Here is an 18,430-nt window from a genome sequence, read left to right as displayed (position 1 = left end):
GATGTAAAGTATGAGTCCATAATCTCAAACAGAACAGTCCTGACATTCATAATTCTTTTAATACAACTTCTAAAATCAAAGTATTGATTTTATTTTTAAAAATATTGCTTTATTTTTAAAAATATTTTAAAACTTATCTAAAGAAAAGAACTTACCTCACAGCTTTGCCATCTATTTGGAATATTGGGTCGTAACTTCTGTTCACAAACAATTCTCCTCATTTCCTCAACTGAAGGATCAGAAGGGACAAGGTCGTAATATGGTAACTGATAATCTTCATGGATTCCTGATATATATATATATATAAACCAATATCAACTTAAGGTTTGTTTCTTACACTGAATGAAGTTAATTTTTTGTTGTTTTTTTCCTATTTGAACCTACCACCAATTGAAAATCGGCGAGCTATTTCCCAGAACACTAGTCCCATTGCATAAATATCTGCTCTTTTGAAAGATTCGAAATGTTTCATGTTTATGGAATCATCAAGTACCTCAGGAGCCATGTACCTATGAATATAAAGACCAATATATATTATTTATAAAGCAATGTGGCTTTACATTATTCACATTTTATTTTTAAAGGCATCATAAGCAGTTGTAGCACTTGGCCAATTCAACTCTACAAAGTAACAACTGTCTGAAGTATATACACTATTATTGGCTACTCCAATGAAACCACAAAGTTTGCCCTTAAAAAAAAACTTTAGCATTAGAAAACTAAACTATTTATTGTTGCAGGCTAAGTTGAGCACAGTAACTCACACTAACAACATTGATTTCTAAGTCCTAATTATTTTTAAGTCCATCCCACAGCTTTTGAAAGCTTTGATTTATAAAATCAAAATCTTATATCCCTTGAAGACTGCCTTGGCAGTATTAGTTTACTCAATAGTATGTGACTGTTCCCAAACAACCCAGAAACCACAAACAAAGCAGCAATGCTAATTTCTGACTCAGGACTGTGATTCTTGCACTGCTGTTTGAGACTTGGGACCAGACACATTCACTTTCCTTTCTTATATGGGGAGGAATGTAATTTGGCTATGAAAGGATTAAATTATCTGTCTTTCTCTAACAGAGGGCTAAAACATTCAGGGCTGCCTCCTTCCTGTTGTTTAACTCAAGACTGTTCCTCATAGCTGTTTGTAACTGTTGGATGCTTGTAAGTCATTGCAAATAATTCCCACCCATCCATGAAGGGAGATGGTTGTAATGCCTCTTAGATGCCTACACATCATTTTGAACAGTGGCTGCCTTTGCACTCTGAGTTGAGAAAAGCCAGAGAGCATGTACATTACTTCTTCATTACAACTGGGCTCTACATAGCTGGTGGAAAGGACTCTTGAAGCTGCCATAGAGTTGTGGTGTGCTATTCCCCCTTCAGTATTTTAGACATTCTCTTTGGCCCTTGAGTAATATGAGGGGATAAAGGGAACCGAACTCTGAAGTTTTCTTGGCCCTGTATCAGGAGGTGATATGGAAAACTTAAAGTTTGAATGAAACAAGGAAGAAATATAAGTGACTGGATTCTTAGATATAATCTAGACTCGGCTGTATCCAGCAAGGTAATGAAAAAGACAAATAGTGAAAAGACAATGTGAAGACTGAATCCTGTATTTCTGAACTGTAAGAGGGAATGGGTATCAACTCCCCTGGGCAACTATATGAGAGGAGCAGGGGCACAAGATGCATATGCATGTAGGTGGTGTTTGTATTACATGTGTATCGTTACTTTGGCATTGCTGTGGTTTGCTGCAGACACTGTTGATCCTTGGGGAGAGTCAAGTGAACTAAGCAGTCTTCTGAGTCATGCTTGACTCCTGGTGACTTCATAGACATGTCCACAATGTCTTCTTGGGACAATACTAAAGTGATTTGCCAATGCTTTTTTCTGGGGTTGTTTTTTTCAACTCTAGCCTACGGCTTTGATATTTCCAGGTATTAAACAGATCTGACCCTGCTGCCCCCGAGTAGGGCTACTTTACATATAATATTATGTTCTTCTAATTATTTCTGTGACTGCCTAGGGTATGCTGTAAGATTTCCGGCAAAACAAGGCATTGAGAGAGATGGACAACTAACAGATTAAATGAGCAAATAATTGGATTTCACTGTATCAGATTGCAGGTGAGGGTCTTTTTCTGACAGAATAGTCCTCCATATAGAAACTGATTTGTCAAAGAAATCTAGACTCTAGTTTTTATGATAAGCAAGTTATTATATAAGATTTCACTGGAATTTAAAGTAGTACATTACATTCCAGGTAGATGTTTATCTGTCATTGGTAAAAACAAGGCTAATACAGATTTAAATGGGAAGTTTATGCATTATTTATATTTACAAAAATCTCCAAGTTTAAAGAATTATATGTCAGTAGGTTCATTCTTCAAGAATGATTCAAGAATGCTAGTCCAAGGATTAGGGTACATCTTTCTTTTCCATTTATTAACTACTCTGTGGAGAAGAGGATCACCTTTCAATCACTTATGTCTTCTCACTTAAAGAGAAGGCACTACTCAGCAGTTCTAGGTCACTTACTGGTGGAGAGTAAACGAAGGAATAAAGAATGAGGCAAGGTACATTATTTCCTCTCATTTGGGAGCATTCAGCAATGCGTCGATCTTTTTAATTACCTGTATTAGATAAGTTAGTATGACAGGCAGTAACTTTCAAATGAGTTCATGCTCAAGTTGAGATTCCAGATCCAAGTTCAGTATGAGGCACATATTATTATACTGGTTTTCATGTAGTAGTGAGAGAAGGTCTGTGAAACCTATAACCAGATTCTTGTTATCTATTAATAGGACTTAGAAGAAGCTCTGATCACACAATAGGTTGCATTACTGCAGGGTTCTAATGCGTTCAACAGACTTTCTCCTGCTGCTGTAGGAATAACTGCTCTCCTTAACATCTATCCATTAGCTTGGCTTCAGGTTTGGACTATGTAAAATGTTCATTAAAATAGCATCAGTTTACCTCTTTGTCCCCACTCTGTGATTTGGTGCAATATCTATTGTATCTGTAGCTGAATCGTGTCTCACTGCCAGACCTAAATCTGCAATGCAACATGTTCCATTTTTCTTCACTAATATATTTTTTGATTTCAAGTCTCTATGAGCTATAGCTGGTTTACCTGCAATTAAAACACACAGAAGCACTATTAATATCATCAAATAAATCAACCCCAAGTTCTTAACTCAAGGCACAAAAGACCAGGTTCAAATTATCCCACTTCAGACACACTATGCGAAGACCTAATTTTCTGGAGAAGACTCTAATGCTAGGAAAGGTGGAAGGAAAGAGAAGAGGACGACGAGCAGCAAGATAGAGAAACATAGTTATGGTGGCGATGAGCGCACCATTGGAAGACCTGAAAGACCATGTTAGGGACAGTTCATAATGGAGAAAATCTATGCTCGGTAAAAGTGGACAATGACTTGATGGCACATAATCAATCAATATACACTCCTTATTTTATTACATATTTAAATTCAGATTCACTGCTGAACTCTGACAATTTGGTGTTAAATGATTTTCATAAATAGTATCTAAACATCTGCTTAATTTTTCAACATTCTTAGATGATTTTAGAGGGAAATTCATATTCAGGATTCAATGGTCTACTTAAGATTGCATAAACAAAAGGTATACAAAACACTAAATTACCACAGCAAATAATGTGTTTAATTAGTACCTAGATGTTTTGACCATTCCATCAGAGGGTGATAACAAGCAATGCTTATTTTTCAGTACCATTGTCATGAGTGCCGTTGAGCTGAAGACATCAGCACAACGGCACACATGACAATAACGAGGAAGCAGAGGAAGGGACTCAAGATAAGCATAGCACGCACAACAACAGACACAGACCCTGGCCGGATGATTCAGCCATCAGGACACAAAAGAGAAAGAAGGAAAGACAAAGACTAGGCGGATCACGAGACACACCCAAGCTGTTAGCAAAAGCGCAACGGAGATCGCCCAGCTGACAGCAATCACCGGCTGAAGGAGGAAACAGATGATGGGCGATCCCGGGGCACCAGCTGGGGCCCCGCAACCCTTCACCTACCGGCACGACAGTATGCAGGACAAAGGGGGGATGACGTAACCCAGGGTGAGGGGGCGCTGACCGGCGCGGGGTATTTAAACCCCGCACCGGCGCGCTCCCCTCACTCTCAGCTTTTTTCGCAACTGGCTCTACGATTGAATAAACCAGAACCTGCTCTCCTCTGAATCAGCGTCTGTGTTTTACTCAGCGGTAGGCAGTGCATGACATAAAGCTGAGAGTCACAAACTCAGCCTCGCCGAGCCCCACCGGACAACAACGAGCCGCGGGAGGAATAGACGGCGAGAAGACCAAGAGCGATGAGGCCGACGCGTCGCGGCCAAGGCGGGCGAACCGCACGGCAAGAAGCGGAGGAGGACCAATCGAGGCCAGAGGCACCGCGGACCCCAGGAGCCACGGACACCCTTCCGGCCCACCCCGAGCCTCAGCTCCAACCCCAGAGGGAGACGGAGGCGGAGGCGACCCGGCCACGGGAGGGAGCAACATACCTCCCGAGACCAGCGGAGACCCCCCCGCGCCACATCGCACCCCAGCCACGGGCATGGAGCGTCAGCCCAACTGCGGCAAGCACGGTGGAGGACGGAGAGGCAACCCAGCCGATGCACTCCCAAACGGAGGAAGCTGACCAGCGGACGGGAATGCCTGAACCCCACCGGCGGCTCAACCCTGCGGACACACCGACGGGTGGGGAAACACAAGCCAGACTCGCGGCCATGGAGGCCCAGCTAAAGGACCTCAGGACTATGCTACAAACGCTGATGTCCCCGGCGCCGCCCAACGACGTTCCCGTGCAGGTCCACACCCCGAGCGGGTCGTCGCACTCCCATGGGCCAAATGCTAATCAACAAGTGGCCCAGGCGGACGAAGCCATGGGTCGGGAAGCGAGAGGAGGGGACTCACAGAACGCCCGGGCCCCAAAGGACTTCCCCATTTTCTTCGACGGGAACCCCGCGAAACTGTCGTTCTTCATCACGAACGCCAGGGAGTTCATGGGGCGGCACGGACACTCCTTTAACTCCGAAGCGGACAAGATCGCAGCCGTGGCGATCAAACTACAAGACCGGGCGGCGGACTGGTATGTCCAAATGTACGAGTCCAACTCCCCCGCCCTCTCTGACTTCCATGCCTTCATCACCGAGATGAAGCGCTACTTTTGAGGACCCGCTAGCCAAAGAGAGGGCTAAAAGCGCACTCCAAAGCCTCAAACAGGGCGCACGCACTGTCCCGGACTACGCCCTCGAATTTAAAGCCCTCGCAGGGAAGATAAACGACTGGTCCGAGACCACCCTCCTAGAAATGTTCAAAAGGGGGCTCAACCGCGAAGTACTCCAATGGGCTCTCTACCGGGACGACCCGGAGACTCTGCAAGGCTGGATCCACCTCGCGGGGAGAGCAGAACACGCGCACCGCACCTTCCTAATGGCAACGACGGAAGACAAAACCAACACCTGCCCAAAGGTACCTGCGCCACACGTGGGGACGGCCGGTCCCACATATCCAAGGAAGAAATTTACTCGCGGGCCCTGCGGGAGGTGTGGAAAAATGGGGCACAAAACGGCAGATTGCTTCTCCAACCGAACCCCAGCTAGCGCTCCTAAACCCGCACTGAAACCTAGCCTCAAACCAACTAACCCGCCGCCGCCCCCCCACCGCCGAATGACAGGAGACACAGCGACACCGGACAAAGCCTGGGACGCTTACTGGGGGGGAGAGGATGCCGTAGACCCAGACCAGCCGGCGGGAAACGCTCCCCGCCTGCCTTAAAACGCGCCGCGAGGCAGGTGGTGGGACAGAGGCGCGGATCACTTCGACAGAACGGCGAAAGCTCCGTAATAATGGCGGCAATCAAGCTCTCTGGGGGCAACGGAGCCACCACGGCCGCGGCACTAGTGGACTCGGGGTGCTCGAAAAACCTGATCCACCCCGGCATAGTTGCCAAACTCGACCTACGCTGCCTCCCTCTCCCCACGCCGCTGGCATTTCACCAGCTGGACAGCTCAACAGCGGGAGGGAAACCAGCCACGATGCAGACCGAGCCGGTCACCCTACAAATGGGTACCCACACCGAACGAACATCGTTCGTGGTAACCCACATAGGACGGCCCATCGTAGTCTTGGGAATACCATGGCTCACGACAAACAACCCGCGCATCGACTGGAAGACCCGCACCTTCCGATTCGACGATGGCGAGTCCGGCGGGCAGGACCAACCCCACTGTGGGACGAGCAGAGGCGGCAACCCAGGACAACACAGCTACCCCAGAAGACCTACCGGAGCAATACGCTGACTTCTCAGAGGTCTTCGGAGAGGCGGAAGCTGATCAACTACCCCCCCACCGCAAGACGGACTGTAGGATTGACCTGCTGCCCGATGTGCCCTTACCTAGGCCGAATATCTCCTCGATGACCCCGAAGGAGATGGCAACCCTCCGGGAGTTCATCGACAAAAACCTAGAGAGGGGATTAAGGAGCCGGCATGCTCACCGGTCGGAGCGCCCGTCTTATTCCGAGAGAAAAAAGACGGCACCCTACGGCTCTGCACCGACTACCGGGACCTCAACGCAGCTTCCCTATCCAATAAATACCCCTTACCCCTCGTGAAAGACATGCTCGCCCACCTGTCCACGGGCAGAGTATTCTCCAAGCTGGACCTTCGCGAGGCGTACTACCGAATCCGAATCAGGGAGGGGGACGAATGGAAAACTGCGTTCAACTGCCCCCTAGGCACCTTTCAGTACAAAGCGCTGCCATTCGGACTAGCGGGGGCCCCGGGGGTGTTCATGCAGCTCATCAATGAGGTTCTGCATGAACACCTGTACAAAGGGGTCCTGGTCTACATAGACGACGTCCTTATCTACTCCAAAACGCACGAGGAACACGTGACCCTAGTCAGACAAGTCCTCGACAAGCTAAAACGGGCGAAACTCTATGCCAAATCCTCAAAGTGCGAATTCCATAAAGCACGCCTAGACTACCTGGGGTACCGAATCTCCGGAGAAGGCATAGAGATGGACCCCGCAAAAGTCGAGGCGGTGGTGAATTGGGAACGCCCCCGTAACAGGCGCCAACTCCAGAGCTTCCTTGGCTTCGCGAATTTTTACAGGTCATTCGCACGGGGGTTCGCGGAGATAGCCCTCCCCCTAACAGACCTCCTCAAAACTAAAGGGGTGGGGGACACACGACGCGCCAAGAACCCAGGCACAGTACTAAATTGGACTCCCGCGTGCCAAACCGCATTCAACAGGCTGAAAGCGCTGTTCACCACGGAGCCAATCCTTGCGCACCCGGACCCAGAACGGCCGTTCGTGGTCCAAGCCGACGCCTCAGACTTCTCCCTGGGGGCCATCCTACTCCAAAAGGACCCCACAGGAGTCCTGAAACCATGCGCCTACCTGTCGAGGAAATTCTCTGAGACAGAAAGGCGTTGGCACGTCTGGGAGAAGGAAGCCTTCGCGGTAAAATCGGCGTTGGAAACATGGAGGCACCTACTGGAAGGAGCCACCCAACCATTCGAGGTCTGGACAGACCACCGGAACCTCGAGGCCCTCCGAACGCCCAGACGCCTCAGCCCAAAACAGGTCAGATGGGCCCAATTCTTCAGCCGCTTCAACTTTCAGCTGAAGTTCATGCCGGGCAAAAAGAACTTCCTGGCTGACGCCCTCTCCCGACTGCCCCAAGACGAGGAGCCCGTCCCAAACATGATCGGGACGGTCCTATCCGCTTCCCAGCTGGGGATGGCTGTGACCACCCGGAGCGGCGCTCGGAGGCAGCCCAACCCCACGGTGCAACCGACGGTGGGGCAACCAGTGACCAGACGGCGCCAACCGCAACTGCCAGGGGGGATACGCGCGGACCTCACCGCCGCCCTCAAAACCGACCCTTGGCTCCTAGCAAACCCCGACAAGGTGACGATGGCACAGGACCTGGCATGGGGGGAAGGCAGAATATATGTCCCGGACTCGCAACGCCAGGCGATCTTGCGCAGATCCCACGACACCAAACAAGCAGGACACTTCGGGTTCCTAAAGACCCTGCACCTAACACGACGTCAATTCTGGTGGCCTGCGCTAAGACGGGACGTGAAAGCCTATGTAGTGTCCTGCCCGACATGCGCCAGGGCCAAACGGGCACCAGGTAAGCCCCCGGGACTTTTACAAAAGGTGGCGGAGCCCTCCCGCCCATGGGAGGAAATCTCCATGGATTTCATAGTAGATCTCCCACCCAGCCAGAAGAAAACGGCCATTTGGGTGGTGAAAGACTACTTTTCGAAACAGGCCCACTTCATCCCCTGCTCATCGGTCCCGTCCGCCCAACAACTAGCCAAACTCTTCCTTATACACGTGTACAGGTTACACGGATGTCCCACACGTGTCGTGACCGACAGGGGCACACAATTCACTTCGAAATTCTGGCGGGCCTTCCTAAAGCTGACGGGGACCCAACAAGCCCTATCCACGGCCTGGCACCCCCAGACGGACGGAGCCACAGAGGTCCTCAATGCCACCCTAGAACAATTCATACGCTCATACACCAACTACCACCAAGACGACTGGGTCGAACTGCTCCCGTTTGCAGAAGTCGCATATAATAACGCCGTCCACACGAGCACGGGGAAAACCCCGTTCGAAGTAGTCTCGGGGCGCGACTTCGTACCCATACCGGAGCTACCGCAACCCCCGGGACCCCAAGTGGACGCTAGTGACTGGGGACGGAAGATTGCGGAATCGTGGCCAATAATCACAGCAGCGCTGAAGGAAGCACAGGCGGCCTACAAAGAGCAGGCCGACAAGCACCGGCGCCAGCAACCGACGTTCCAGGCAGGGGATATGGTCTACCTATCCACCAAATTCCTGAAGTCACCTCAACCCTCGAAAAAACTGGGGCCTAAGTATATTGGGCCGCTTCGAGTAACACAGATAGTGAACCCGGTGGCAATACGCCTGGACCTGCCGCACAATCTACGGAGACTCCACCCGGTATTTCACACCAGCCTCCTGAAACCTGCAACCACCTCTCGATGGCACCCGAGCACGCCACTGCCCTCCCCAGTGATGATCGACGGCCAACAACATTTTGAAGTAAGAGACATACTCGACTCTCGCCGTCAACGGGGAACATTACACTACTTAGTAAGGTGGAAACACTTCCCCCACCCAGAATGGGTGGCGGCGCAACACGTCAAGGCGCCAGACCTGACCCGGGCATTCCACCGGACGTACCCTGACAAGCCAAAGGGGCGACAAGCCGAACCGGCCCCTGAACACCCTTTTCCCCGCGGGCCCCCCCCACCCGCCGCGCCCCCAGGGGAAAGGGCCCCCCAAGCCCGCAACTTGGGTAGACCTCCCCCCCCGGGACTCACCCTCCCCCCGCCCCAGGCCCACGAGGGAGTGACAATTGGTCACCAGTGCATGCCTGGGGGCAACGCCCAGGATGCACACATAACAATGACGACGCACTTGCAAAAAGATAAGGGTCCTACCTGGAGCTGAAAAGCACCCGACCAGCCACGCCTCTTTCCTCGACGAACTGAGCCAAACAAGCAGGGTGTGGCCGGGGCATGCGCACGCCCAGGGTGTGGTCGGGGCATGCGCACTGGGAACACACCCTAGATGGACACGAGGTAGAAGGCGGAACAAAGGGAGGGGTGAAAACACTCCGGCGGGAAATTTAAAAAAAACAAAACAAAACCATTTTTGACAGCTCTCCTGGTGAAAAACCGGAAGGCCGGGGGGGGGCACTATTCGGACAGGGGGCAGTATGTCATGAGTGCCGTTGAGCTGAAGACATCAGCACAACGGCACACATGACAATAATGAGGAAGCAGAGGAAGGGACTCAAGATAAGCATAGCACGCACAACAACAGACACAGACCCTGGCCGGATGATTCAGCCATCAGGACACAAAAGAGAAAGAAGGAAAGACAAAGACTAGGCGGATCACAAGGCACACCCAAGCTGTTAGCAAAAGCGCAACGGAGATCGCCCAGCTGACAGCAATCACCGGCTGAAGGAGGAAACCGATGATGGGCGATCCCGGGGCACCAGCTGGGGCCCCGCAACCCTTCACCTACCGGCACGACAGTATGCAGGACAAAGGGGGGATGACGTAACCCAGGGTGAGGGGGCGCTGACCGGCGTGGGGTATTTAAACCCTGCACCGGCGCGCTCCCCTCACTCTCAGCTTTTTTCGCAACTGGCTCTACGATTGAATAAACCAGAACCTGCTCTCCTCTGAATCAGCGTCTGTGTTTTACTCAGCGGTAGGCAGTGCATGACAACCATATTAATGGGACTTAATTTTGTGCAAACTCCAAAATATAATGCAGTTCAATCTTGTGTCAATATATTTACATTGATTATTGTAATTAATTTTTCTGGCTCCTGAGGGAATCGCTAAACTTTTTCTAATTTCAGCTTTAAGACAAGAAAGTAAGCTTGTACCAACGACCCTGATTAAAGTGTCCTTTTGACTGACCTGAATTTAGAAAAGAATATTAGCGTCTATCAAGATTTACTAAATAAACATGAACATGCTTAAAAGCAAGGTTTCCCAAACTGTCAGGTGTACCTCCCTTGGGGAGGTGCAGACAGAGTTCAGGGGAGGTGTGAAGAACCTTTAGTTACACTGTTACAATAAATCCATCTTTCCCAAAATTTCATTGTATTGTTTTCATTCTTCATTTGTGTTCATTTGGTGTTTGGATTTTAGGGGAGGTATGTTCATTAAGATTACACTGAAGGGAGGTGTGATGGCAAGAAGTTTAGGAACCCCTGTTTTAAAGGAATTATAATTTAATCAGAATGTTATTATCTGAAAACAGATAGAGGAAGAGGTATGCTGCATATCTAAGCATTACAAAAAAGAAGTATCTAGGCAATTAGTTCACAATATTCAGTTACCCACTGGTCCTAACAAAAAGGCTACAATCTTTGACGGGATAAAATATAGATATATCTCACCTGAGATGAACAGCCATTTTTGAGTCTAATCCAAATAAACCAGTATTTTACAACATAAGATCCACAAATAAGGATTCCTATCCTTAGGGAGCTATAATTTCAGTTTCATTGGGGAACCTAAGTTTCCAGACTTTAATTTGAATTATTCTGTACCATCTTTAAAATCCTGCAAGTGTGGTAAAAATTTTATTACTAAAACAGGATTTTTAATTATCATAAGGCATTATATTAATAACTTTATATAATTCTGCAGTCTACACTATACAACAAAAGCCTTTTAAATAGTCCACAAATTCTGGAACCAGAGAAACACTACTTAATCCTCCAGCTACAGGTGGCCCTCCCTACAGTGATTGACAGAGACCAGATGTTGGTACATATTTCGTTTTCACATGTCCATGATTTTAGCTTTGCTTATTACTTTAAATATGCCCAGACTGGTGGATGGGCTTTACCACATGTGTAAGGGATTTCTTTAAAAATTAGGCTGTCTGCACAATATACCTGTATTTGCGCCTCTTTCTATTTACTCAATCATGGTAAATCTTATATATATGTATATGGACAGGTAGTCCTCGGGTTACTGGAATTTCTGTCACCAAGCAATGTGGTTGTAAAGTGTGATGTCACATGACTGCATCTCTTAGCGATGACAATCCTGGCCATCCCCATTGCTGTTATTAAGTGAGGACGCACAGTTTGTTAAGCGAGGACCTCCTGTGACTGCAACAGGGAAGAGGCAGGAAGGGTCAGGCAAAGGAGAGATTGCCTACAGAAATCGCGTGCTTTTTTTCTCCCCCACTATCCGCAGAGTGGAGAGATTGGAGAGGTAAACATTTCAAGAGAGTACTGTAAGCTGTTTGTGTAGCGTGCCTGTGGCTCCCACCCTGGATTGCTGGCACAATCACATTGCTTTTGATGTGTGAAAGAGCAAACAGCTTACTCTCTTGCAATCCCTTTCTCTCCAATCTCTCTGCTCTGCAAGCGGGGGGAGAAAAAAACCATAGGTCAGGTCCAGGACAACACGTACTGACTGTAATGGTGATCATGTGACTGAGGGACCCTGTGAAGGTCATAAATTGGCCATAAAGTTATTTTTTTCTGCACTGTTGGAACTTCGAATGGTCACTGAACAAGTGGTCAGTAATCGAGGACAACCTGTATGCATGTAAAACACATTCAAAAGCACTTTAAAAAGACAGAGTTAAGTTACTGTTAAGTAACACAACTATCCAGAGTATTTCAACTATACAAAAAATACTGATCGCTATCAATATGCCTGTTGTATATACGTACATATAAGTTTATAAGTATATGTAAGTTTAAAAAATTGTTAAATAATATATTATTAAATACATTTAATAAATTGTTGTTGTTCTTGTTGTACATGACTACCCCCCCAAAATAGATCTTTTTGCAAGGAAACTATGTGCAGTCTCAACTGGACTGCCCCAGCAAGTTTTGCTGTAATGAACTGAGGAGGAGAGTACATTGTCAGACAATTGCTATGGCAGGAAGCTATAACTATGTTCCCTGGAACCTAAGCCATGAACTTCCACAGACTCATGGTCTCATTATTTGTGGTTTCATAGTCCATGGTTTTATGCTGGTATTGTATTGTAAAATCATTTTATATTAGAGATACTTACTTTATAATAAAATGGGCTTAAATCTCTTCTATCTTTAGCTAAACTTTGTATGGTTTATCAAGAGAGCATTTTTGGCCATTAAGCTTTACTTTGGAATGAGTATTTGTAGATGGTAATTGTTAATAAAGGGATTTTCAATGCAAATTAATCTAAGATTATTGGTAACATTTTTAGATATCCACATTCAGAACAGAGCTAGAAATATTTCTTTCAATGATTTCAGAACTCTTTAAGCAGTATGAAGAGTAGGTAGCGTTTCCAGATCTTTCAAGATAAACAAAGGACCAGATCCAATATTCCTCAATCCCTTTATAATAGTGATATAGATATGCAATAATTTATACCTGATTGCCCTAATACATAATTAGTAAAAAAGCCCTATAGTAAGAATGTTTAGCATGATATAATTATATTTTAAATAAACATGCTAGAGACCTATACTTTTAAATCTGGCTAGCAGTACAAGTTCTTTTATATCAGCTTTAATAATGCTATATACAATTGCATAGAAAATATACAGTGATCATGTGATACTCATAATTAAAGATGCCAATGGCTTACAGGCTACAACTTCAGCTGCTGATAAAGTCCTACAGGCTTAGGGCCTAACTATCTGTGAGAACACTTCTCCTGTTTCAAAACTTATCTGGCGTTCTGAAAATGAACTCCAACCTACTCTCAGAGACTGATTTGTGATGCATAGGAAAGAGTAATGTTTAACATTTTATTCTCCATGGCAAATCTACAGAACCCCACAATAAATGGCTGGGACATAACAGCTATTCAAAAGTGAGAAGATGGAACATTGTGAACTCCCTCAATATCTAGCTTATAACCTTTCAGCAGCAATACTTAAGTTACAGGTAATCCTCATTTAGTGACTGCTTCATACAGCAACTGTTCAGTTATGATGGTGATGAAAAAGTAACTTTGCAACCAATCCTCGCATTTACGACCTCTGCAGGTCTGTAAAGCAAAGAAAAGCTGAAGTAAGATCATAAGCACAGTTGTGGTTTCATTTAACAACTGCTTTAATTATGAGTTGCAGGTCTCAATTGTGGTCGCTAAACAAGGACTACCTGTACTTAAGTAAATAAAATTTTAGCAATATCTACATTAAAGTTTCAATAAAGCAAACCAGTTGGACTTTCTCAGCTTTCCCTGAAATTCTAATGGAGATTAGTCCAATAAGAGCAAGATTCTAAAGGAATTATTTTAGCCTGAAGAGTCTTAACCACCGACTTCCACAATCTTCCAACTGAGATATTCTGTTTTCAGCCATATCCATTCTAGAAATTAGTGTATTAATAGTGTCTTTAACAACTTATATATCTTCTCTATTCTTGAAGACTGAAGCCAACGTATCTTTCTCTGTAATTACCAACACTTATTTGACACCCCTTCAGCAAAGGATCGTTACCTTGTCGTGGTGCTGTAGCTTTAGCACCTCAATGATGCCATGAGCTAAACCGTGAAGGGCCACCCAAGACGGGAAGGTCGTGACAGAGAGGTCAGACTAAATGCGATCCCTGGGGAAGGTAACGGCAACCCACCCCAGTATTCTTGCCGTGAAAACTAAATGGATAAGTACAACCAGAGATATGTCGGTATACCATCGGAAGATGAGACCCCCAGGTCGGAAGATGGTCTAAATGCTACTGGGGAGGAGTAGCTATTAGCTCAAAGCCGAAAGGATGGCTAGCGGCCGACGGTGCTGGTGGTGAACGGCGAATCCGATGTTCTAAGGATCAACACACCATTGGAACCTGGAATGTCAGATCTATGAGCCAGGGCAAACTGGATGTGGTTATTGGTGAGATGTCAAGATTAAACATAGACATTTTGGGTGTCAGTGAACTGAAATGGACTGGAATGGACCACTTCACATCAAATGACCACCAGATCTACTACTGCGGACAAGAGGACCACAGAAGAAATGGAGTAGCCTTCATAATTAATAGTAAAGTGGCTAAAGCAGTGCTTGGATACAATCCAAAAAACGACAGAATAATCTCAATTCGAATTCAGGGCAAGCCATCTAACATCACAGTGATCCAAATATATGCCCCAACCACAGATGCTGAAGAAGCTGAAGTAGAGCAGTTCTATGAGGATCTGCAGCACCTACTGGACAACATGCCTAAAAGAGATGTTATTTTCATCACGGGAGACTGGAATGCTAAGGTGGACAGTCAGATGACACCTGGAATTACAGGTAAGCATGGCCTGGGAGAACAAAATGAAGCAGGACATAGGCTGATAGAATTTTGCCAAGACAACTCACTCTGCATAACAAACACTCTCTTCCAACAACCTAAGAGACGGCTTTATACATGGACTTCACCAGATGGACAACACCGAATCAGACTGACTACATCCTTTGCAGCCAAAGGTAGTGGACATCTATACAGTCGGTAAAAACAAGACTTGGAGCTGACTGTAGTTCAGATCACGAACTTCTTCTTGCACAATTTAGGATCAGACTAAAGAGATTAGGGAAGACCAACAGATCAGCTAGATATGAGCTCACTAATATTCCTAAGGAATATGCAGTGGAGGTGAAGAATAGATTTAAGGGACTGGACTTAGTAGATAGGGTCCCGGAAGAACTCTGGACAGAAGTTCGCAGCATTGTTCAGGAGGCGGCAACAAAATACATCCCAAAGAAAGAGAAAACCAAGAAGGCAAAATGGCTGTCTGCTGAGACACTAGAAGTAGCCCAAGAAAGAAGGAAAGCAAAAGGCAACAGTGATAGGGGAGATATGCCCAATTAAATGCAAAATTCCAGAGGTTAGCCAGAAGAGATAAGGAATTATTTTTAAACAAGCAATGCGCGGAAGTGGAAGAAGACAATAGAATAGGAAGGACAAGAGACCTCTTCCAGAAAATTAGAAACATCGGAGGTAAATTCCAGGCAAAAATGGGTATGATCAAAAACAAAGGTGGCAAGGACCTAAGAGAAGAAGAAGAGATCAAGAAAAGGTGGCAAGAATATACAGAAGACCTGGATAGGAAGGATAACAATATCGGGGATAGCTCTGATGGTGTGGTCAGTGAGCTAGAGCCAGACATCCTGAAGAATGTGGTTGAATGGGCCTTAAGAAGCATTGCTAATAACAAGGCAGCAGGAGATGACGGCATCCCAGCTGAACTGTTCAAAATCTTGCAAGATGATGCTGTCAAGGTAATGCATGCTATATGCCAGCAAATTTGGAAAATACAAGAATGGCCATCAGATTGGAAAAAATCAACTTATATCCCCATACCAAAAAAGGGAAACACTATAGGATGTTCAAACTATCAAACAGTGGCACTCGTTTCACATGCCAGTAAGGTAATGCTCAAGATCCTGCAAGGTAGACTTCAGCAATTCATGGAGCGAGAATTGCCAGATGTACAAGCTGGCTTTAGAAAAGGCAGAGGAACTAGGGACCAAATTGCCAATATCTGCTGGATAATGGAAAAAGCCAGGGAGTTTCAGAAAAACATCTATTTCTGTTTTATTGACTATTCTAAAGCCTTTGACTGTGTGGACCATAACAAATTGTGGCAAGTTCTTAGTGGTATGGGGACACCAAGTCATCTTGTCTGCCTCCTGAAGAATCTGTATAACGACCAAGTAGGAACTGTAAGAACAGACCACGGAACAATGGACTGGTTTAAGATTGGGAAAGGAGTACGGCAGGGCTGTATACTCTCACCCTACCTATTCAACTTGTATGCAGAACACATCATGCGACAAGCTGGCCTTGAGGAATCCAAGGCTGGAGTTAAAATCGCTGGAAGAAACATTAACAATCTCAGATATGCAGATGATACCACTTTGATGACTGAAAGTGAAGAGGAACTGAGGAGCCTTATGATGAAGGTGAAAGAAGAAAGTGCAAAAGCTGGCTTGCAGCTAATCCTCAAAAAAACCAAGATTATGGCAACCAGCTTGATTGATAACTGGCAAATAGAGGGAGAAAATGTAGAAGCAGTGAAAGACTTTGTATTCCTAGGTGCAAAGATTACTGCAGATGCTGACTGCAGCCAGGAAATCAGAAGACGCTTAATCCTTGCGAGAAGAGCAATGACAAATCTCGATAAAATAGTTAAGAGCAGAGACATCACACTGACAACAAAGGTCCGCATAGTTAAAGCAATTGTGTTCCCCATAGTAACATATGGCTGCGAGAGCTGGACCATAAGGAAGGCTGAGAGAAGGAAGATCGATGCTTTGGAACTGTGGTGTTGGAGGAAAATTCCGAGAGTGCCTTGGACTGCAAGAAGATCAAACCAGTCCATCCTCCAGGAAATAAAGCCAGATTGCTCACTTGAGGGAATGATATTAAAGGCCAAACTGAAATACTTTGGCCACATAATGAGAAGACAGGACTCCCTGGAGAAGATGCTGATGCTAGGGAGAGTGGGCAAAAGGGAGAGGGGCCGACCAAGGGCAAGATGGATGGATGATGTTCTAGAGGTGACGGACTCATCCCTGGGGGAGCTGGGGGTGTTGACAACCAACAGGAAGTTCTGGCGTGGGCTGGTCCATGAAGTCACGAAGAGTTGGAAGTGACTAAACGAATAAACAACAATTTGACACCCTCCAGGCAGATTAACAAACGAGAGAGTTTATATTCAAAACATATTTCTGGGTCCTGACAGGCTTCTCCCCAGCTAAGCAGCTATATGAAAGAACTTCAATAATTTCAAATGCAAGTCTTCCTTATAGTGAGGTTTACTTTAAAATGTTTGTATGTCTTTCTCCTTTGGAAGCTATGCTATAGATTGGACAGCCCTCTATATGGGGCATGGAGCCCAAGTTCAACTTGCTTCTTGTTTTGGTATCAGAAAGATCTGACATCAGGCTGTTTTCTTCTGACTGGGCAAAAACTAACTCTCACAGCTCCAGTGGCCACAGTTAACAAGGCAAGGCTGCCAGAAACTGCTGATAGTCATCTGACTACAGCTCCAACCTGAACAGAGTATTTCCAGCCATCCCTGCTCTGACATTATCACAATACTTAAAAATCATTTATTATCATGTGGAAACTGAAAAATACCTGACTTCTTTAAGCTCTTTTTAAAATAAGAGCATTTTGCCTTCTTTCTAATGCTTTGCTATTATGTTTACTTGTATTGAAGCTGTTACGACTTTTTTATTATACACATTTACTGTTGAATGTGCTGAATGTTAATCTTTTATAGATTTCTGATTTTTTTCTCTCCCTTCTCCTCCCCATTTTTTTTACTGTTCTTCATAAAATATTACCTGTTTCATTTAACTTTTTTCTTTTTCCCCATCACTTTATATTATTATTATTATTATTAATTAAACTTATGTATCAAACTTTATCACTGCCCATCTCCCCCACATGGAGGGACTCTGGGCATTTTACAGTAAAACAGGATTAAAATTCAGAACAATTACAAATACAGTAATACAATAAAAATAGAGATATAATAGAGTTGAAATGGCTAAAAGATTTTAATCAGTCAAAGATCACTTTAGGGCACTAGCCAACCCCAAGTATGACTGTTGCCCCTCCCATTCCAAGCCTGCTGACAAAACCAGGTCTTTAAACTTTTTCGAAAGTCCAGGAGTGAGGGGGCCTGTCCCACCTCTGGGGGAAGGATGTTCCAAAGGGCGGGAGCTATTGCAGAGAAGGCACGCTTCCGAGACCCCGCTAGATGAAATTCTTTTGTAGATGGGGTCCGTAACATGCCCTCCCTGCATGAACGGGTGGGGCAGGTCGATGTAATAGGGA

General features: G+C 45.8%; 1 protein-coding gene across 1 annotated transcript in view; it reads right to left on the bottom strand.

Annotated features, from left to right (window-relative positions):
• Positions 1 to 18,430, bottom strand: part of TGFBR1 (transforming growth factor beta receptor 1) — a 62,202-nt gene that overhangs the window by 4,105 nt on the left and 39,667 nt on the right. Inside the window, exons 6-8 of the mRNA XM_063304276.1 lie at positions 2,979 to 3,135; positions 385 to 509; positions 156 to 286 (exon numbers count right to left, since the gene is read on the bottom strand). Of these exons, the coding sequence (XP_063160346.1) occupies positions 156 to 286; positions 385 to 509; positions 2,979 to 3,135 (413 nt within the window). The remainder of the gene's footprint in view (positions 1 to 155; positions 287 to 384; positions 510 to 2,978; positions 3,136 to 18,430) is intronic.

This window comes from Candoia aspera, chromosome 4 (assembly GCF_035149785.1).
Source record: "Candoia aspera isolate rCanAsp1 chromosome 4, rCanAsp1.hap2, whole genome shotgun sequence".
Lineage (NCBI taxonomy): Eukaryota > Metazoa > Chordata > Lepidosauria > Squamata > Boidae > Candoia > Candoia aspera.
The sequence above is the reverse complement of the archived record's forward strand: the minus strand, read 5'-3'. Positions and strand labels throughout refer to the sequence as shown.